Source organism: Semicossyphus pulcher, unplaced genomic scaffold (assembly GCF_022749685.1).
Source record: "Semicossyphus pulcher isolate SPU_LCO1_2020_fin unplaced genomic scaffold, fSemPul1.0.p SCAF_21, whole genome shotgun sequence".
NCBI lineage: Eukaryota > Metazoa > Chordata > Actinopteri > Labriformes > Labridae > Semicossyphus > Semicossyphus pulcher.
Genome location: NW_027211695.1, coordinates 2,102,501 through 2,125,764, shown reverse-complemented (window position 1 = coordinate 2,125,764; position 23,264 = coordinate 2,102,501). Strand labels below are relative to the sequence as shown.

General features: G+C 41.4%; 1 protein-coding gene across 12 annotated transcripts in view; it reads left to right on the top strand.

Moving 5' to 3' along the window:
- Positions 1–21,867, top strand: part of camk2d1 (calcium/calmodulin-dependent protein kinase (CaM kinase) II delta 1) — a 96,687-nt gene extending 74,820 nt beyond the window's left edge. For 2 of the 12 annotated variants that reach the window (XM_069672209.1, XM_069672208.1), the window contains exons 10-19: positions 706–828; positions 911–994; positions 1,125–1,167; positions 3,159–3,196; positions 6,628–6,687; positions 8,589–8,633; positions 10,314–10,362; positions 18,752–18,827; positions 18,912–19,006; positions 19,119–19,351. In XM_069672209.1, coding sequence (XP_069528310.1) covers positions 706–828; positions 911–994; positions 1,125–1,167; positions 3,159–3,196; positions 6,628–6,687; positions 8,589–8,633; positions 10,314–10,362; positions 18,752–18,827; positions 18,912–19,006; positions 19,119–19,351 — 846 coding nt within the window. Of the gene's footprint in view, positions 1–705; positions 829–910; positions 995–1,124; positions 1,168–3,155; positions 3,197–6,627; positions 6,688–8,588; positions 8,634–10,313; positions 10,363–18,751; positions 18,828–18,911; positions 19,007–19,118; positions 19,352–20,412 lie in introns of those variants that run through there. The other 10 variants (XM_069672213.1, XM_069672212.1, XM_069672211.1 and 7 more) reach the window with 7 other exon arrangements.
- Positions 21,868–23,264: the final 1,397 nt, after the last annotated feature.

Here is a 23,264-nt window from a genome sequence, read left to right as displayed (position 1 = left end):
TGACACCCCCTCAGGCCTCTGGAGGCCGGCATGGTCTGATGCCTGACCTTCCTTTCACGCCTCTCCAGCTTCGCACCTTTCTTATCGCCACCTGAGCCCGCCGTGTCCGCTCCACACCCAGAGTCAGGGTCCTGGTCAGAGCGGCTGTGAGTCACCTCGGCCTCGGGTTCACGCTGCCAGCTCCGTTACCATTGTTGTTATATTTATGTCTAACTATCTATTTATATATTTCTTATTCAACCCTAGAGCCACACACAGAACTTGGTTGAAAAAGAACAGAGTCTAAAGTTAGGGGATTTGTTACAGTCCAGGAGGAGAGAGTTCGGTGTGACGACGGGCAGGAGGAGGCGCTGTGGTTGGCTCGACCTGATTTTGGTCAGATACGCCCACATGGTCGACGGCGTCTCTGCAACTGCCCTGACAGAACTACGGATGATGGAAAACCTCTGCCAACCTCCCGACAAGTTTAGGAAAATAAATATCCGTTAATAAACCAACAAATCTGAAATATTCAGGTTTCTAAAGTTTAAACTGTGCGAGGGAATCAGAGTTCAGTTGGTTTTTAAAATAATGGATGTTCAGGAGCCGGAAAATGAATAGTTTGATATTCAGAGATATTTGCACCAACCTTTTTTATAGACAGAAAACACCTGAACTTACCTGCATATGTGAATAATAAGGAGTATGATGTCGCTCCACCAACAGTTCCCCTCTCCTGAGTGGGACACGGTGACTCCGGAGGCCAAAGACTTGATCAACAAGATGCTGACCATCAATCCTGCCAAGAGAGTGACGGCCACAGACGCTCTCAAACACCCCTGGATCTGCGTACGTTTCACTCACTCTCTCTTAAATCAGTAGATTAAATCAAAAGCTTCTTCTCCTGACACTGTCCCTCTGTGTTTTACAGCAACGCTCCACCGTGGCGTCCATGATGCACAGACAGGAGACTGTGGAGTGCCTGAAGAAGTTCAACGCCAGGAGGAAACTAAAGGTGAGTGACGACAGGGACTTATAGATCGCCTTTCTGCTGGTAATCCTGCAGAAATCCAGCTCCACAATCTGTAATCATTAACCTCTCAGACTGTGCAAACATCCCCGTGTTCTCCTCTCTCTCTCCGCAGGGTGCTATCCTGACCACGATGCTCGCCACTCGCAACTTCTCAGGTAATAACGAGGACAGACAGCTCACATGTGTTTCTCCTCCTTCCAGCCACAAACAGCATTATTTTTCTCTGCTCTGCCTCTTTCATGCACTTATGTTGTTTTTAAAAAGCTGTGCAGCTGTTTTTAAATCATCTGGCCTTTGCAGCCCGATAAACTCAATGACTGGACGACGGCACGGATCGATGGAGTGCCATCTTCAGGTCCCTTTAAAGGGCAAAACATTCAGACACAGTCTAACTGTATTGATTGATCCTCTTTGTGAGAGTCGAGCTTTCACTTGTTTTATTCACTTTCGTGTCATTTTTCAAAACGTATTTAATCAGAGTCTGAACGTGCCCTCACTGTTTGCTTCTCTCTCTTCCTCCCTCTCGTGTGCTAACTCGTGTAAGGTAAGTTTTCTCGGCGTTGTCGGCACGTTTTCTTCACAATGTCAGACTTAACTCGTCGCAGCAAGTGTCATGTCTACTAATGCAGCAGTTCACAGCTTTCAGCTGACACACTGTGTCCTACGACAGAGCCGGAGGAGAAGGGAATCATTCAGAGAAAAAAGTTGAAGATTACGAGATTAAAGTCGGAAATTTGCCAGGAAAAAACGGCAAATTTGCAAGAATAAAACTAGCTCAATCCTCTCTGGATACCCACCCAAGAGTGTACACACTTGATATAGAAGTCAGTTGTATGCCTATAAGCCTCCATCATGTGGGATGTAACCCCTGGGGCAAACGGGGAGCAGAGAAACGTGTGTTTCTGCAGCGGAGGGTCGCTCAGTCTTTCTCCTCTGTGGAGTCTGCTTCCTGTGAGCAGAGAAAACGGGCTCAATCTGCTCCGAGCTCTGTGCCGTGAAAGCCTGTGTGAGCAGCAGAGCCAACAGGGCAGTGAACAGGTGAATCAGAGGGAGGGGGCCGTGAACCCCAGCCTACTTTTTGTAGCAGCTCAAAAAGGTTCCAAAAACACGATTTTACTAGTTTTTGTTTCTCGCAAATTTTCCATTTTTTCCTGGCAAATTTCCGACTTTAATCTGGGAATTTTTCTCAGAATATTACTCTTCTCCTCCCGCTCTGTTTTTCTTTGTTTTTTTTAATGCCCTTGTAGTATCCATTGGCGGCCATATTGGAGGAAATGAACCTAAATCTGTGGCTGTTTTAAAGCTTGTAAAAGGTGTCATTGAGTAACGGTCGTTCGCTTTGAGACGTCATTAATAACATCCCTCGTGCACACGCGGCTCTTGTGCCGTGAACACAGACGGCTGATGAGGACAGTTAACAAAGCAGACAGATAGACAGGAAGAGGGGGGCAGGGCCAGCAGCTGTGTGCAGAGGTGCAGGTGTGTTGGGGCACTGAAGGGAAGCAAAGTGATCAGATTAAAGTGAACTTAATAAGGTGAAGGAGAGAGTTTGTGCCTGCCTGTTGCCTCTTTATAAAGTTTTCCTCCAATATGGCGGCTGAAAGATGTTTGATGTCGCTGCAAAGCCTCAACAGTTACTGAACATGCACGTGTTCATAGCATGACAAATCCCTCCTCCATACGAACTCAGCTCTGACATGGAGGATGCTGAAACCGTCCTCCTGTCACCACCGATCATCTGTTCATGTCTCAGCCTGCATGACCTGCAGATAAAATCACCTCTCACATGATTTCAGCTGTCTCTCCTTCCTACACGTAAACATGTTGGAGATAAAAGACGGCGTGCTCGAGTTGGAGTGTGCAGATGAAGCGCTTGTTTCCCTGCCGCCTCAGCTCTGTGACGGCGTCTCCTACAGCCTGTCACATTCGTGTAATTGCATGTTCCACAATAATGATTCACCGAGTGTATTTCATCTCCTCACATTTACATCTTTCTCTTCTGCTTCCGCGAGCTCACTTTGAGGCAGCTCGTAATTGGCCAGCCTTGAATAGACAAAGTGCGTGTGTGTGTGTGTGTGTGTGTGTGTGTGTGTGACATCAAGCAGCTCACTGATTCCCCTGATTGTTATCTTTTTGTCAACAGCAGCCAAGAGTCTGCTGAACAAGAAACCAGATGGTGTCAAAGTAAGTTCAGCTTCCCTCTTCTTCTTCGCACTTCTCTGTTCTCAAACAGAACGCTTCCACGTCTTTAGGTTTTGTTTTTACGCTCTTCAAACCACACGGCAGCTCGAGTTTAGAGCCGTTCCTCGAATACTGAACTCGACTGCTTTGTTTAAACACAAAGGGAGCTGCAGTCGAGGTATATTTCCCGAGTGTGTGACAGTTATTCCCGATAATTATCCCCTCTGCTCTGTCGAGAAGGAGGAGCATCTGTTGTCTGAGGGAACTGTTGGAAAATAATAACAGCTGATTAAAATATGATTCATCTCTCCGTCATTCTCCATTCAGATACCTTATAATAAAAATCCTCCATTTCCACCCTTTATCTTTAAATCTGTCGTACAGTCTCACCCTTGTTTAGGATGTTGATGAGCCAGACTCTTCCCCTAACACTGCCATCCCTTTAGCTTTGTCCCTTAAGAGTTTTACACCCCGACTTTCTGCAGACTTTTTCCTGCCAGCCTCCTGGTAAAATGTCCGCAAGAAGTCGGGGTTAGTGGGCGGGATGATGAGGTTTATATCGTGTGAAACCAGAAGAGCAACACAAAACAGGATGATTCAAAACATCCAAGGTTGAAGAAGACGACGACATTTACAAGATGACGACAAAGATGTCTGCAAACTGAAGAGACTCAGGAGCTTCTGGCTGTGAGGCCCGACGCTGAAATTGTTCGCAGCTGCCTGAAATGTTCTGTAAACGTGTGAACAGAGAGCTTTGGTTGATTGTCTCTCTCGTTGTGTTGTGGCTGCTCGATGCAGAAAAGGAAGACGGACGGTACAGAGCTTTTGATGGTAGGCCCGAGCTTGCTGCTGCTCGTTAGCCAGACTGACACCTGCAGTGGTGTTTTTAGCTGTAGACAACCCGCCTTGTATTTAACTCCACCACAGTTCTGCTTAGACTGGGGAGGCACGGCATGACTGAGAGGACAGATCGGCTGGTGGTTTACATTCTGCATACATACAGTATATTTAATAGGGATGCACGTTATCGGTATCTGCAGCTTATGGCTTGAAAATGACATATCGACATATTTTCTGCACAAAGTTCTCAACAATATACAAATAAAGATTCACAAAGTCACGGAAACTTGAGCTGGTGAACAGAAGTTAAACAACTAGCTAACAGTTAGCACACATTCTCCTCATTTTACCGACTTAACAACATCAAACACGCTGAAAATACACTCGCGGCCAAAGCCGACGCTAACAGAGAGTAACATAAACATCAGAGCAAAACTAACTCACATATTCACGGACGCACACACGATGAAAGGAGTCCATCGGCGATCACTGATGTCTCCGTAGTAGGTGCAGTAAACATGTCCGGGCATGTCTCCCACTCTGCTGTGTTTTTTGAGGGGGATGCTGCATTCAGGTGGGCTCAGAAACATGAGTGATCTCTGCAATTAGGTGGAAAAAAACGTGCCGAATATATCATTATCGAAATCGGCAAAAAGGGTTGGAAAATATCAGCATATCGGATATCAGCAAAAAACCTGATATCGTGCATCCCTAGTTTGAAGTTAAACACTTTGTTTTCATGTTATTCTAACATTTATAAGACTGTAGTAATGGGTATACTTTCAGCTACGGCTGCGTACTGTTTGGCGATAGTGTAATGAAACAGGGGCTACGATTGAATGTATCATGGCTGAAGTTAAGAGTCATCACGTGTCTCCCCGACATTAGAATAAGTGTCTCTTCCCACATAGTATCAAGCTGATGGTTGAACATGTCCCTGCTCCTCGTTCAAAGTCGATGTAGATTAAAAAGTGCTGTAGCTTTAGAAACATCTCACCTGGCGACAGTCCAACAAGTTGTTTTGAAGACACTGAATCACTTCCTGTTTCCTGCTTTCCTGAGTGTCACTGAGCTCGAGGTTCTTCACATCCTCACATGTTGTGAGTGTTTTCCTGTCATGCTGCTTTTGATCACAGGATGGGATGTGCACGTGGAACAAAGAGAAACCTGATTACACATGTTCTGTTCACAGTTGGCATGTTGCAGGGGGTAGAAGTGTACAACTATAAGCCCGATTTGGACCGCACCAGACCAAATATAACCCTGATTAAAATTGGCATAGAAAGGGGCCTATTTTCCTGGAATGAATACAAAAGCTGTGCAGTCCTTTAGTGAGTTTGACCCTCACTTTGACCCACAGTGGAGGCCGGTGGTTACATTTGTGAGTGGGTGCTAATGGGTCCAAGCGATGCAAAGTATGAATCAGCTTCAGTGTGATCAAAGTGTAACTGTAACTTGGTGTACTACGCTCTAAACTTACTACAACTGCAAACCAGTAACAACGTAGTTTTCTGTGCAAAGACGGAACTCACTTTTTATATAAGGAAAACTACGGAAGCCCTGAGTGGACACACATCCATACATTTTATGTACTAAGTTTTCCCGTGATAACGAGTAATGTCCGCTTGTGTGGTTGGGGGATACCAGCGTTGTTATCTCGAGATAACGAGATAAATAAGTCGATCTCAAGAAAACAACTTAAAATAACTTATCACAGAAAACCCAGCGTCGTTATCTCGAGATGACGAGAAGTCGCGACCTCGATGAAAACACCTGAAATTAACTCGTTATCGAGGGAAGCCAGCATTGTTATCTTGAGATAAACTAAATAAGTCGAGATCTCAAGGAAACACCTGAAATTAACTTATCATGGGAAAATCAGCGTTGCTATCTCGAGATCAAAAGAAAAATAGTCACGATATCAAGAAAATAACTGAAATTAACTCGTTATCGAGGGAAAACTAGCTTTGTTATCTTGAGATTAAGAGAAACTTAAAGTAACTCGTTATCTGGAAAACAAATGTTTGTCTGCTTAGGGCTTCCGTAGAAAACATATATCTATATATATATATACATATATAATAACTGTGTAATTTCAGACGTCTTATTAAGATCTTACAGTCATAACACATGTTAGCGGGAACGGGAAAACAGACCTGCCTGGTGTGATTGAACTGTGGTGAAAGCAGAAAGCATCTACAAGTGGAAAAGTTATTTCAGGGTTTCAGCTAATGAATCTTTGTCTCACAGAGTAATTGGGTCATTTGTTTCAGTCCGGACTGTCAGCCTCTTCAGGCAGGCCTCTGATGAGAATGCTCCAACTGGCTTTAAAAACAACGACACTGTTGTTGTTTTTGTGGTTTTAAATAAAGCTTTGTATGTGATTCTGTAATGTATGTCACACACATTTGATGGCCTGACTCACTGACACTCGCACGTCTTGGCTGCACCTCCTGAGCTCTCTCTGGTTCCACTTTTCCCTCCACAGCAGCTGCTTGAAGAGCCGACTGTCCGAACACTAAGCCTTGACACTTCTGTCGCTGTCCCGTCTGTCTACCTGTCTGTCTACCTGTCTGTCCACTCTGTCCCTCCAGATCAACAACAAGGCCAATGTGGTCACCAGCCCCAAAGAGCCTGTCCCCACTCCTTCTCTGGTACACTGTCTGCCTGCCTCGCTGCCTGCATGTCTGCATGACCGTCTGTCTGTCTGTCTGTCTGTCTGTCTGTCCTGATGATGCAGCTGTGTTTCTCTCACTTTATTGTCACTGGTGTTTTTTCCACAAAGCTAACATTTGTTAGCATCTAATGTCCTGTGTAACATGAGCTGTCCACACGCTCCTCTAGCTTGCTTTATTGCTCTGCCACGTTGCTGTACATGGGCTACATTCCCTTTGTTGTTGATGAGTCCTGTAATGGCAACACTGGAGCCGTTGCATGTCAGCTGTGGCCAACATAATGTTGCCTCTCTTGGTATCCGAACCTGCGCAGGTTTGCTGGGGAGCCTCTTAAAGTTCTTTACCACTGTAAAGACTTACTTTATTTTTTCCCACATGATAGCTGTCGCCTCTAAATCAGACGTGAACAGACTCTCACGGTTTTAAGCTAATGCTAAATTGTATTAGACCTGTATTCTTTATATCGGTTATTATCGTTAGCGAAAACTAGTTTGTCAGAAACATTCTCGTTAACTGAAATAAAATTAAACACGATAAGCCAACGATAACTAGCTGAAACTGTACTGTGTGTTTACAAAACTAATAAGATCAAATTATTAAGAAAATGTTTAGTTTTCATCTTTGTCATTTTATTTCAAACAATTTTTGCTTTTATACACAAGTAATTTATTTATATAGTTTATTATTTTATACGTTATTTATTTACAGTCTTTATTATTTTATACTTCAATGATTTATTTACATTATTTATTTATTTATATGATGTATTTATTATTTTATACTAAATTTATTTACATTATTTATTTTATACTAAATTTATTTACATTATTTATTTTATACTAAATTTATTTACATTATTATTATTTTATAGTAAATTGTTTTATTTATATATAAATCTTTTACATTTATATATAAGTAATTTATGTATTATTTTATACATTATTTATTTACGTTCTTTATTATTGTATCATTTATTTATATATTTACATAATGTGTTTAATTTCATGGTTTATTATTTATTATTATTTATTTTGTATACAGTTTATACTTCATATTTTACGTAATATATTAATTATGGTATACATACGTTTATTTATTATTCTATACTTTATGTATTTATTTTCATAATGTATTTGTTATTCTATACATAATTTATGTATTTACATTATTATTTTATTAATTATTTATTTATTTACATTCATACATTATTTATTTCGCCCCTGAGAAGCTTTCTACAAAAAACTAAACAAAACAGCGTTAAAAAAAAACTGCTTAAAACTGAACTGCAAGTTAGTGTGAATTCCAGCAGCCGGGGACAAAGCACCAGTGTACAGCAAACAGATTACCATTTACTGTACATGAGGGAGGGAAGACCATCCTGACAATGTCTTATTTTATCTGTTTTTTATGATTTCTGTAGATAAAACATGTATTTGTTTGATGTGTGTGTAATTGGTCACATGCCTGCCTTGTATGTATCCAACCTTTTCTCAATGTTTTAGCTGTAGAGAAATGTTTGTTTTCCATGTTTGCCAGGACGGCAGATAGAAGATAAATCAACATGGCGTCTGTCTTTAATGTCACTTATTGTCATACTGTTGTCGGTATTTGTCAGCTTGATCATGTGTGGTTATAGACTTGTATACCTAATGTTCAGGGAATTGTCACGTCCTCACATGCCGTAACATCCCATCTGTCTGTACCAGTGCTGTGGTATGCCGTAGTGATTCACTCACTTCCCCCCACATATCAATCATGTTGATTTCCCCGACTGTCTCCCTTTTCTTTTCCTGTCTTACATTTGTGTCAAACTTTCTTGCACTAACTCACTCTCCTTCTGCACCGACCTCTCTTCCTACTGTTGGTCCTCTCTAATCAAGGAGCCTCAAACCACTGTTATCCACAACCCAGCTGATGGAAACAAGGTATACAGCTGGTCAGATGGAGCTGTAGTTCGCTGCTGGTGTGCGTTGTTTACAGTTTAGAGACACTTAAAGGGTCATTTTAAACCTGGGTCCTATTTTTTATATTCATTTAAAGGTCTGATTTACAAATTGGTACAAAATCGTTTGGTATTGATCCAGTAGATTGCTTCGGCCCGCAGTCACAACACAGGCTGTAATGGCTGCAAAGTAGTCTTTCAGGGTAAATGCCTTGTTATTAATACAGTCTGACAACATAAGAGAGGGATTGTTACAGTAATAGACCTTTTTGCATCATTAAAATCCTCTTTTTTTTAACCAGAAACAGGTGTTACATAGCTCTATTGAAAGCCACCAAACTCCATTGACAAAAACAGTCATTTTACCTCACAGACTAATGGGGTCTGCTGGTCAACCACTGCCCCGATTGGTTAGTTTTTCTTTGCTATTTTGTCTTACTTTAATATTGTGTTGGATCTTAACCAACAAAAACACCCAAAACAAACTAACAGATTAAGGCAGTAACGCAGCAATGTTCTGCACGCTAAAATGACCATATTTGTCAATGGAGTCTGGTTGATTTGGAGAATGTGATTTAACGGCTGCTTCTGCTCATCTTCCTCTGAAACAAAAAGGTCTATCTCTGTAGGGATGCTTTCTGTAATGTTGTCAGACACTTAGAATAACAATCTGAGCCAGTCAGTGGATAACTTTAACTGGACTATTACCATTACAGCCTGTTTCACTGCTGCTAGCTGAAGGGATCTAATGGATAAGTCCCAAAACTTTCTGTACAATTTAGTCATTTAGACCCCAAAATACATCAAAATAGGACCCATGTTTAAAAAATACGGGATAACCCTTTAAATCAGCTTCTGATGATGGTGTGTGTGTGTTAATGGGTGTTACTGACAACCTGCCGTGTGGTGAAACAAGGGCTTATGGATTGTGTAAAATAATGCATGCTGTTGTCAGCTGTTGCATGCGATTCTTTGACTCGCCGTCGGTCATCTGTGTGATGTAAGTTTGTGTATTATCCAGGTTGCATCATTTCATATGCCAGTCTTTAAACCCTTGCAAGCATGTGCTGCTATTGTGGTTGTGACGTCAGAGTCAGTTTAACAGTTGTGTGACAACGGGATTATGCATGCTGCTGGAACACAAATAACATCATGGAATACCAGGGAAGTCTTAACAGGGTAGCCCGGAGTCTGTCTGCTGTGTGGAGGTGTTTTCGTGGTGCAGATGTTTGGATCATGCATCAGATAACAATGTTCTGCATGCTTGTTTTTGGTTTTGTGCAGTGATATGCTGGTGTTGTAACTTAAAGTATAGCATAAAATGTGTTATAGTGTGTGTTTTTTCAGATTGAGGCAGAGGTAGACCTGCAACTCTCTCGTTCTGCACGATAAAATTGCCTTTTTTTTCAATGGAGCCTGGTCCGCCGATCAATCAATGCAAAATTAGCTTTTTTTTGTATTTGTTAAATCTAATGTTCGTTTATGCAATGCATATTTAACAAGGGATGAACATGAAGGAGGTGGGATAGGTGTTTTGTTGGTATATAAAGTATTCCTGTAACATAAACCCTGAAAGGCTTTTCGAGAAACATGAGAAGTAGCTGATGTCTTTCAATGCTTTGTGTCCTGCTGCTTACAATCGTGTCTTTTATTTGTTTGACAGGAGTCCAGTGAGAGTGCCAACACCACCATCGAGGACGAGGACGTGAGAGGTAGGGAGGCTCACACTAATATAAAGTACACTTCTGCACACTCAAAACCCTTTAAACAAGCTTTGACATCATAGCTCAGTGTCACTGTTCTATGGAAGCTCTGAGTGATCATGCATCCATACATTTTATTTACTCTGTTTTCCTGTGATAACGAGTCATTTCCTGATCTCGACATATTTATCTCGAGACAACAGCGCTGCACCACTGTAACCTCACATGATCATAACTCGTATCCTTAGAGCTGCAAAAGCACAAAACAAACACAGAAACAGGCTGAACTTACCTCTTTAGTGGGCGATGGCAGCATGGCATGTCCTGCTCTGTAATGTCACAGTGAGCAGCCTGTTCTGTTTTCTAGATCGGCAGACAATTGTCCCGTCATCACGAGAAAACCAGCTTTGTTATCTCGAGATAACGAGATAAATTATCCTGTTAGGAAAAACGTCCCCAAGGAGACAATAAAAGTTTATCTAATCTATTCTTATCGTGACAAAACCAGCTTTGTTATCTCGAGATAATTAGATAAATGATCCCATAATCACGGGAAAAACAGCTTTGTTATCTGGAGATAATGAGGTCGATTAAGCGCTATAATGGGAAAACAAGATTTGTTTCGGTTGAGATCTCGAGAAAACATCTGGAATTAACTCGTTATCACAGGAAAACGAGCCTTGTCATCTCGAGATAACGAGATAATGAATCTGTTATCATTGAAACATGCTTTGTCATCTCCAGATAACGAGATTAATAAATTGAGATTTGGAAAAAACATCTGAAATGAACTCGTTATCACGGGAAAACAGAGTAAATAAAGTGTATGGATGCATGTCCGCGTCGGGCTTCCGTACTTTTCTTGTCTTTCGGTGCACTGGCTCACATTGTTAAGGTTTGGGCTAACCATACTTTTCACATGAACAGTTATAAACGTTACTGGTTTGTTTATTGCATGAATGTGTTGCATCCTCTATGAACTATCTCTCCGTTTGTTTCATTGACTCATTGTCACGTCATGGCTGTGTCAGTACAATGTGTTTAAACTTGAACCACCCTACAGAAACGTAGTCTCACAATGGAAGTTCATATAGGTGTGCAAACAGGTACCTGACACCGTGCGTTCCAAAGGCTCTGGTATAACAAAGAGAGGTACAAGGACAAGAGAGGAGGCAGACTTTGTGCTTGAGCTCAGTGAGGGGAAGAATGGAGACATTTCTTCCAATTGTCCAAAGAGTGGAATTAATTCCCGCTTGTGTTTCTGTCTGTGTTCTTGTTTACTCCAGCAGTGACCTTTGTTAGAGTAGAGTTCATGTAGAGTTCCACATTCATAACATTGTGTAAAACTATCTTCTCTGTGTCATATGAGCATTTACTGATTCTCTGAGGATCCTCATATTCATATCTTTCCATGAACTGTGCCAGCGTATGTGCTCCCACACCTCCGGCACATACAGAGGCCCATTAAGGGACTGTCATTTATAAACGGCCTCCATTGTTATTCGTGGATGATAGTGCCATCATTCCTGAATGCTCCACTAACCTTATTCAACAAAGCACCAATGAAAATGTGTCAAAGTGCTCTGATTATGATAGCACGTCTTCAGTTTCCCCCCTCTTCATGTCTTTCTGCTATTGTTCATGTACACCGCTCTGTAGTGACGCTGAATGGAGCTTAAAAAGTCTTTGAAATTGGCGAAGTATCTTCTTTGTGGAGAAGCTGTCTGTGGCAGGGAGTGGGAGGATTAAAGGGCAGCTAGTGTTTGGTGTTGAATACGACTGATTTGCTGCGATATGAATGATGGTTAGTTGATGGCTTCCTGTTTCTGGTTCTAAATGACTATTAGTTTAAAAAATATTTAAAAACGCTCCAGTAGATTGCTTCAGCCTGCAGCTGTGGAACAGGCTGTAATGGCTGCAATATAATCATTGGGTGCCAATCAAAGTGCGTCCACTAAAAGTTTTTCCACTAACAGGCTCAGATTGTTATGCTAAGTGTGTGACAACATTACAGAAAGGATCCCTACAGAGATAGACCTTTATGTGTACAAGTAAGGCCCTTCTTTTTAAACCAGAAACAGCCGTTACATCGCTCTCTTCAAATACACCAGACTCCATTGAAAAAGTAGAACATTTTCCCTGCAGAGCATGGGAGTTGTTGGTTCACCTCCGCCTCCATTCCTTTGTGTATTACACAAATTGTGTTGGAGCCAAACTAACCATTTAAAAACAAGAAAGTCATCAAGTCACAATAACACAAACAAGCTAACTGATCAAGGCAGAGGTAGACGAGCAACTCCTTACCGGACCGGCTCAGGTTGTTATTGATTCTGTCTGACAACGTATCATTAAAATCCTCTTTTTTTTAACCAGAAACAGACGTTACATCGCTGTCTTCAAAGCCACCAAACTCCATTGACAAAAACAGGAATTTTTCCTCGCTGAAAACATTGGGGTTGTTGGTCTACCTCTGCCACGCCTGGTTAGTTTCTTGTGTTATTGTGTGTCACATGAATATTGTTTTTGGGTCTTAACTAACCATTTAAAACACCCGAGACATAAACAATAACACAAACAAACACAAAAACCAATCGAGTCAGCGTAGACCTGCGTGATTAAAAATTACCATTTTTCTCAATGGAGTCTGGTGGCTTTGGAGAATGTGATTTAACAGTTGCTTCTGTGCATCTTCCTCTTTAACAAAAAGGTCTTTCTCTGTAGGGATGCTGTTTGTAATGTTGTCAGACTGTTCTGCAGGTAAAATGACTGTTTTTGTTAATGGAGTCTGGTGGCTTTAAAGACACCAAAGCAACGTCTGTTTCTGGTTAAAATACGGATCTTACCATGACTTAAAGGTTTGCTCACAGGTTGACCCTATTTCCGCAGGTTGCCCTTATTGCCTTAATGGTTTTGGTGGCCATTTTTAAATGAGCCCAATGCTGCACCTAAAGTTTACACTTGTGAAAACACAGAGACAAAGAGATAAACTTATGTAGATCATTTCTTCAATACTGGTACATTTAGTATAAACCTGTTTCCTGCATCACCTTCTACAAGGGAAAAAACATTACTGTCCTCCACATTTCCATCCCTGAACATTTGCTCTTTCTAAACTGATCTGTTCTCAGCTGCTGGAACGAGCTGTCATTTCCTGCATGCTTCTCATTCATTCTTCATTTCATGTTTTTCCCCCCTCTCATGTTATCCTTTCATTCCTGCTGCTTCCACTCTGCCAACCTCCATTTCCCCTCTTCTTCCTTCCACTCATTCACAGCACACTGTCCCTCCTCCAAACCCCAAATCTTCCACCTGAAGCACTTAGACCACTCCATCTCTCTCCGGCCTGCCTCCCCCTCCCCCTCCCCCTCCTCCTGCTCCTCTCGCTCGTCCTTCGCTTCCCTCTCCTCCCCCTTCTCCTCCTGCTGGTACTCTCCCATCGTTTGGCCCACTGCTGAGGAGTGCTGCCAGTACGTCCTGTGGGCACTGGTGGCGGCCTACCTGCTCCTCTTCTTCACATCTTCCTTTCTGGTCTTTTTCATTGACCGTCCCACCTCATGCCACTGCGGCGCCCGTCACACCCCCACGCAGGGGCCCGACCCCCAGCACGGGGAGCCCCCGCCCAGCCTGGGCGCCCCCGACTCCCAGTGTAAGTCCATGTCCCGGTTCTGGAGAAGACACCAAGCTTCCCTCCTTTGATATCTCTGAGGACATTCATGAGTGTTACAGGAAGTAGGACTGCAAAACTTTGAAAAATGATAGATGTGGTATAGATGTAGTGTGGAGTGTTTGTAACTTCCTGCTGTCTTACAGCACCCCTAGCAGGCCAGAAGCAGTCATGGCACCCCAACGTCTCTTCAGTTGTATTTAAGAAGATGTTTCCAACCTGTGTTATTTGAGATCCTCTTATAATCAGGTGTTGTCTCCTTGTGACGCCTTCCTGTTGGAATAGAAGTTATTTTTTTCTTCTCAGGAAGTTCGCTTAAATATTTCACAAAATCCCAAAGTTAAAGCAAGAAAAGTTTGACAGTAACACGATGCAAACTTAGATTTATGAAGCGCCTTTCAAGAAACCCGAGGTCGCTTCTCACAAACCAAAACAGATAAACACAAGTGCAAGGAAAGAAAGCGAAGCGAGCTGGGTAACAGTTGTTACTGATTGTTGATCTTGTTGAAAAGAGGTTTCAGAGCAGTTTTTAAATGAGTCAATGGTTGTTGCGTTGCTGGAGAATTGTTCCTTGCAGAACGTTAGAGTTGCTGGTCTACCTCTGCCTTGATTGGCTACTTTGTCACTTTGGTGTTTGAAATGGTTAGATCAGATGCAAATACTTTTGTAAGACAAAATAACACAAACAAACTAACAGATCACGGCAGCGAAGGACCAGACTCTCATGTGAAAATGACTGTTTTTGTCAATAGGGTGTGTTTGAAGAGAGCGATGTAACGGCAGGTCTCTCTCTGTAAGGATCCTTTCTGTGATGTCAGACTGTTTGAATAACAATTTGAGTCTTTTTGCCATCTTTGAAAGCAACATTAAAGCAGTTTACTTTGATAAGACTCCACACAGAAGCAGCTCCATTTTTAAGACCTTTACTTTATAGTCAGTGTTGTGTTTGTGTCCTCATCTGACCCGTCGTCTCTTCCGGCACTTACAGTGAAAGCTCTTATGCTTTGTGTCATTTGGCACGACAGTCCTGCTGCTGCCAAGCATCAGTTGACCTGCTTAGTTTCTTTGTATTTATCACCATCCGCTTTGTGTGTGTGTGTGGGTCTTTCCATTAGAGTGTGTGCGTGCAAGCCCTCCATCTTTCTCTAATAAGAAATCCCAGAGGAAAAGAGCATTTATTACACAGCTGACAGAAGCTCAAAGGGCATTACTTCCACTCCGAGGACACCGTGGAGTCATCTCAGTTCTCTGCTGGCCGAGGCCGAGCTGCTGCTAAGGCTGACATTTCATACAAAAAACTGTTTCATAAGGATTCTGACACAGGCAAGAAGTCATTCTCAGGTGTTTGCAGAGACTCTCTTCTCAGATTATTGTGCTCGCAACAACAGACCTGTAAAACATGTGGAGCATACCTGTGAAGGAGCAACAGGGCCAATTAAGCTTCCCACAAAGGTTGACTTCTTCTTTTCTCCCTCTGATGGAGGGTTCTGCATGTGAGGAGCGAAAGAGGCGAGAGACATGTTGGGTGCAAACATTAGACAGCAGTAATACTGGTAGGGATGGTGGGGCAATGTTCAGGTGATTAACAGCTCAGGGGGGTGTGAATGTTTTGTCCTGTATCGCCTGCCAGAAGGACGAGTTGGAAGATGTGGTAGCCGGTGTTTAAGGCTCTGCTCCGCAGCGGGTCTGATAGATGTCCTCAGCAGCTGGCTCTCGGTGATATTCTGGGCTGCCCTGATTGGTCCTTTGCTGTGCTCTCTGGTCCTTGTTAGGCGAGTTTATTAATAGATCACCACTCATAAATAAAGAAACTCAAAGCAGAATAGATACAAAAAACTATATATTAAAAAATGCAGGTCCGTTAAGAACACTACGACAGTGTATGATTACTTCCCCAAGGACGCTTTCTAACACGTAAAGTATTAGAAACGCCTTTTTAAGTTTTAACTCGTCAGTCGTGTTCCCAGAACACTTTGTTGCGGGTTCCAAACCCCAGAAGTACCTTTTCTCCTGAAAGGGTTCCAAACCCTCGGAGTTGTTACAATCACACAATTTTAAAAAGCAAATCGCTGAGATTGAAATCTCCCTTTTTCATAAATCGCTGAAAGCAAACAACTCTTTTGCTCTTTACCTGAGTTTTTAGAAATCCCAGAATACTCTGGGGTCCCAGACTCTTGTAGTGCAGCTGTAACCACGCTGTGATGCAGTGTTATGATACTCTCCATAGTGCACCTGTAGAAGTTTACCTGAAGGTTCTGCAGCATTTGTTCTCCTGATACCAGTTATGAGATAATTGCTGGCAACACTGGAAGCTCTGAAAGGCCCTGAATCATCGTGTGTAAGCCGATGGGTTTGGTTATTGAGTGCATTATTGTACAGTTTCCTAAAAGCATGTAAAAGGCCCCGTCTGGCTGTGCTGGGGCCTGTGAGCAAACTGATAGCGTCTCTGTAAATATTAGTCAGTGCTGAGTTTGCTGTTTGCAAAGTAAAGTCCAAACTGGAGCCATTGGACCCTTTTCGTTTGACCCTTATTTTAGCTATGTCAGGGTTTTTTATCAGCCAATCAGAGGAGGGTGTACCGGTCATCCTGTCCGTGTGCAGCGACCCGTCCTGCTGATTTATAAGCCGGTCTGAAGCTGCAGCGATAGTTTTAGCACCAGAGGAAATGTTTCACCTTTGTGCGGTCAGTTTGGTGCTGGTGTTGTCTCTGGAGGTTATGGATGCACAGGTCCAACAGAGGACTGTCAGTGTTCAGATAGCTGGGAACAGCAGTGGATCTCCAGCTGTGGAAGGTAACAAAGGATGAACAGTGTTGCTGTGTGTGTGTGTGAATATGAAGACACATTTCACTCCTTCCCTCTGACTCCACCACGTTATCTCCATCCTGTAAATGTCAGTTGTGGGAGTGCTTGTCACCTCTGCCACAACAACAGCACTTACTCTCTGCATTCATTGTCTCCTAGCTTCCCTACTTAGCATGAAAGGTAACTTCGATGTTGTCAAATGTTGAACCACGCTGACTAACTTCCTGTCAGTCTCTCCTTCATTTCTTTCTTGGTGACGCTGTATTTCTGTGTGTCTGAAAACAACCTGAACGTCCTGATGTGACTGTGTTTTTGGTTTTGTTTGTGCTCATGTAAAACTTTGGTCTGTTTTTAACCTAAAAGGGAACTTTAGTATTTTTAAACCTGGTCTTTTTTTGTTTGTTTTTACACATGTTGGTGTCTAAATGACTAACGGGGGTGCAAATTGCTTCAGACAGCAGCCACGACACAGGCAGTAATGGCTGCTGTGAAATATTTCAGGGCCAATGCGACAAACAAAGTGTTGTTGTAAAGTGTCTGACAACATCACAGAAAGGATCCCTACAGAGATTGAGCTTTTTGTTACAGAGGAAGATCTTTTTTTTTTTTAACCACAAACAGACGTTACATCGCTCTCTGCAAAGCCACCAGACTCCATTGACAAAAAGGTCATTTTTACCTCATAGAACACAGGTGTGTGTGGTCTGCTCTAGGGATGCCGTGGAGGGGAAATCTTCCCACCAGTTAATAAACTTGTGAGCGCTTGCTGTGATCTTTGAACAAAACAAATGCTTCGAAGGCTGGTTCATTTTTATATTTTAATGAAAAACACAACGACAATTTAAACATTTAACTACGTCAGAACTTTTGTCTTCTACTTTTAACTTTTATTTATAACAAAACGAACAAGGTGGCTGACGGCTTGGCGGCGGCACATGGCGCGCATACTCGTGCTGTAATATAAAAATACACAAATAAGTGAACAAGTTTTAAATAATATAAGCCTACATAGTAAAAAAGTGACATTGGCAAACACTCTGGAACCAAATAAATAAGGGGAAAGGAATTCAAATAGGAACTAATTAAAAAACATAATAAAAAAGAAAACAAAGCAGGTTGTAGGTGGCGATAAACAACAGAATTCCACAGGCTTAAAAGCATAATAATAATAATGATAATAAAGAAGAAGAAAATTGAAACACTATTTAACCAATCAAATATAGGAAACAAATTCAAACAGGAATCAAATAAATGATGGAATTAAAAGAAACAAGGCCAAAACACCCGCTGCTACTTTCTGTGCTGCGAAGCTGCGATGAAGCAAGAATATATACACCCTAGTATTTAAAAAAAATAGTTTTCTTACTTGATGAACGTGGGAGCTGCACTGATACGTGAAAATTAAATCTATGGGTTTTATTTCTATACACCCAAAAAAAGGCAAAGCGACGGTGGTTTAACTCCGGTAACAAGCCTGGTCTGCTCCTGCCTTGATCGCTGGCTTTGTGTTAATGTTTGACTTTGGTGTTTTAAGGGGTTAGCTCAGATCCAACACACTCTTTGTGTAACACACAATAACACAAAATCACTTACTGATCATTGCAGTTTTAGGGAAGCATCTCCCGTGCTCTGCGAAGTAAAATCGCTGGTTTTGTGAATGGAGTCTGGTGTGTTTCCAGAAAGCGATGTAACGTCTGTTTGTGGTTAAAAAAAAAACATCATCTTCCTCTGTAACAAAAAGGTCTATCTCTGTAAGGATCCTTTCTGTCATGTTGTCAGACACAAGGACCCCGGAGTCGTAACATTATGGCCCAGGTTTGAAAATACCAGAATTCCCCTTTAAGTATTGTTTCTTTCTTGTCGATCAGGGGTCGTGTTTTCAAATCTAATCAATCATTTCCTCGTTTCTTTCTCTCTCTCTGTGTCTCAGCTCGTAAGCAGGAGATCATTAAAGTGACAGAGCAGCTGATCGAGGCCATCAACAACGGGGACTTTGAGGCCTACACGTCAGTGCAACTAGTTTGATTTGCTTATCTCAAATATTTGACCCACATATTTCCATGACTCTTATGTTTGTTCTCCGATTTCAGGAAGATATGTGACCCTGGCCTCACGTCCTTTGAGCCTGAGGCGCTGGGTAACCTGGTTGAGGGCACCGACTTCCACCGCTTCTACTTTGAGAACTGTAAAAACACATTTAATGACTTTGGTACATGAAGAACTTTTCTACCAAATGTCACTGAAATGTGACTAAATACCCTGCCTCTCTCCGTCCTCCATGTTCTCTTCCTGTGCAGCTCTGGCCAAGGGAAAGCTGCCCATCCACACCATCCTGCTCAACCCCCACGTGCACCTGATCGGGGACGAGGCCGCCTGCATCGCCTACATCCGCCTCACCCAGTACATCGACAGAGACGGCATGCCGCGCACCATGCAGTCAGAGGAGACCCGCATCTGGCACCGCCGAGACAGCAAGTGGCAGAACATCCACTTCCACCGCTCCGGCTCGCCCACCGTGCCCACCAAGTAAGGTCGCCATCTCCTCAAAGCTCTGTGCCAATCACCACCAAGGCTTTTTTAAAGAGAACATTATATATTTTTTAATCACCTTCACTTTAAAGTTAAGCAAAGAAACACTTCTGATTAAGCTTCTAGACTGCAGTTATTTCTTACATATTTTGGGGTCTGAATAATGGGTACAAAAAGTTTTATATTTGCTCCAGTGGATTGTTCCAGCCTGCAGCTGCTAAACAGGCTGTAATGGCTGCAACAGAATCCTTGCAGCCAAGAGCACGTGATCAAGGTACGTCCACTAAAAGTTTTAGTTTTTTCCTGACAGGCTCAGATTGTTATGCTAAGTGTCTAACAAAAAGGTCTATCACTGTAGGGATCCTTTCTGTAATGTTGGCAAAGAGGAAGATGCTTTTTTAAACCAGAAACGACCTTAACATTGCTCTCTTCAAAGCCACCAGACTCCATTGACAAAAACAGTCATTTTAACTTGCAGAACATGGCCGTTGCTTAGCAACAGCTGCCTCAATCAGTAAGTTAGTTAGTGTTTTTGTACATGCAGTGTTATTGTCTTGGAACCAGACTAATCATTTATCATACCAAAGTCGCACATTAACACAAACTAACTTTTTAATCGATGCAGCTGCGGATAAGCAACGCCCATGTTCTGCAAGGTAAAAATGCTGGTTTTGTCAATGGAGTCTGGTGGCTTTAAAGAGAGTGATGTAACGACTGTTTCTGGTTTCAAATAAATCATCTTCCTCTTACCAAAAGGTCTATCTCTGTAGGGATCCTTTCTGTAATGTTGTCAGACACTTAGAATAACAATCTGAGCCTGTCAGTGACAAAAACAAGAACTTTTAGTGGATGGAAATACGCTTTGTTGCAGCCATTCTCCAACTCTAATTATCCCTCTTTAAAAGGAAGAAGGAGCAGAGGTTAATTACCATTTATTCAAGATAGAGGCTAGACGCTACCTCCGAGCTACGGGAGACAAAAATGTATAAAGTCATGAAGTGTTCTTTGTGTTTAATAGAACTTAAATATCTATAAAGAATCTGTATGTTGTTTGTGTTTCAGTTGAGAGGACGATCTGTGACTACAAACACCCTCCAGCCTACAGCAGCCAGCTGAACAGACCCCGCCTACCAAGTGTCCATCAGATCCCTCAGCCAATCCCTGCCCATGATAGCTAGAGCTCCACCCTCTCAGTGTGTTGTTTACATAATGTCGCTGCTGGACTGAAGATTATTGTACATGTTGGGGGGCAGAAAAATCTTAAGGTTTGACAATATCATTTTCTAGTGAGAGTGTGTGGCGTTCATTACGAGATAATACAATCGGCAGCATGTTTTTTAGATCAGTATGTTTTAAATAGAAGACGTTTCAGAGGAGCCGGCTGGTTTTTAACAGGCTGGTGAGATATGTGAAACTTCAGTCATCATGTAGTGGCAGTTTTTCATTTAAATATTGCACATGTTGAGCTGTTGTGATTTTTTTTTTTTGCGCCTTTTGGCACGATGACCAATATATCACATATCTGCTTTTTACTCACGTATCCTTTCAGACTCTATTAAAGCTCAGGCTCGCTTTCGTTTGGTGATGTTTAGGTTTCTGGTAATTGATGTAAATTGGTCTCTTAATCTTAAGCAGTAACCATTTGAGTTGGCTAATTTTACAGGATATGTTTGTGGCTTGCTATCGGCACCAAATATGTTTACTAGGAATTTTAACTACGTGTTTAAAAGGGAAACATCCGTTTTATTTGATCTGTTTGGACCTTAATATCGCAGTCTCTTTGATAGAATGTAAACTATAGAGATACATATAATTCTTTTAAGGCCATTCCGTTATTCCTGCCAGTCAAATCATATTTTCATACAGTAAGGAGCTAATTATGTGAATTTTATCAATTGTTCTATTTTGCTGTGTTTACTTTTTATATTGTGATATTGATGCTTGTCCCTCAACATAGAATTATTGCTTTCCTTGAAGCCCTTTGAGCCCTGATTGGTGATATTTTCCTTTATTCTATGTTTGACTGGTGTACGCCAATGTTTTACAGCACCATGTTTAACAGCAGGTTCTACACTGGACAAGACTTAAGTAGAAGCATGTTGACACTGATGGGAATGCCAAATTCTGCTGAAACTTGCAGAACTTGTGGGAAATTAACGAGCAGAAAATCACCATTAAGTTCCACTATTGTGTTCTTTTTGTGTCACTGTCGGATTAAAGGGTTATGGAATTGTTTGCATCACTTACAGGTTTATATTTTGAAACACTTACAAGGATGTTTTGAAAGTTTGTGAAAAGAAAAACACAAATGGGAGATTGAATTTCAGACTATAAGCAGTCACAAGGTGTTCATATTGAGATTTTTTGTTTATCACATTCGTCCCTCACACACCACACTTTGTTTTTATCTAATTAAGAAATGTTGCGCATCCCAATGGGACACTGGTATATAATGTTACCATGATGGGACAAGCCTGATGTATGTTTAAGAAATATCAAATAAAATGTGTGATTTATGCCAAAACACTTGTTTGATATGGTTACTTTTACGTTTTTCCTAATTTTCCTTGTGTTGTAACAGCTTAAAGCTCCTGTGAGGAACCTTCGGTTTGTGTTGATTTTGGCGCCCCCTGTGGACAAAGCCGTACCTCTTATCTCTTTGCTGATTTTGTCCTACACATACTTAAACAAAAAAAGTCTCATCCTGCTTTGGTTAACAGTCATATGGATCACTCACTTTACATTTTAGCACTGGAAAATGTGAGCAAAGGCAGCGTGCAGTTAATTTTATTTAAAATAACTATTTATAAATAACCAATCTTGTTGCTGATGGTATCACAATTAATTTATGTCTGTTTCATTACCAGCGAAAAACTCACAGGGCCTTTAAGTCTTTAGCTGTGTGTTTTTAATTCCTGAATAGCAGCCAACTGTTAAAGGTGTCCCACAGGGTTCAATACTAGGTCCTCTGTTATTTTTTCTATAGAACAGTGAGAAAAAAATGTTCCAAATCATCACTACATTTTTAGAGGAAGTATTCCATTTTGATAAATCTTTCCTACCTTACAAATAGGCCACTCTACATTTAAGTATAGAGGTAGTAGTTAATTCTCTTTCCTATTTGACAGAAATAAAAACCTTACTTTTGACTAAATTTATAGATGTAGTAGTCAATTCTGGCGGATATTTCCTAATTTTAACATTTTAGGTTGTAGTCCATTTTGATAATTTTTCTTTTAAGGAATAGAAAGTTAATTTCTTTATTTAAACTTTTCCTATCTGACAGTCTGAACTACAACCTTTTTGACTTAATTTATGGAGGTAGCAGTTTATTCTGAAAGACATTTACATTTACAGAGCTAGTGGTTTGTTGCGATTTTCTACCTACTCTAATGTATCTATATTTAAAGAGGTAGTAGTCGGTTCTGATATTTCCTATATAATAGAATGAAATACTTAAGTTTTTAATACATTTATGGAGGTAATAGGAAATATCTGCCAGAACTGACAACTTTTAACAACATTTGTAGGGATAATAGTTTGGTCAGATACATATTCTACCTGACAGAATAAGCTACTTTACTTTAACCCATTTAATCCCATGGGTCACAATAGTGACTATAAGAAGCCTTTTCAGTTAAAAGGACCTAAAAATGCTACTGATTACTTCCTGGTTGCACTATTAGAGGAATATGGCTGCTTCAAAGCTCGGACAAAAAGGGTTATTAAAGAATCTTTATATGAACATAAGGCAACAATTTTGGTACACATAATCTTTAAGGTGTCCAGTAAACATGTTGACGGCAACAATAGTGACCAGTGGGATAACACAGTGTATCTAGATATACACATACTTATACATATATAGAGTTCTTGTTCTACTATGTTCTTCCTTTAAGTTACTTTTGAATTAC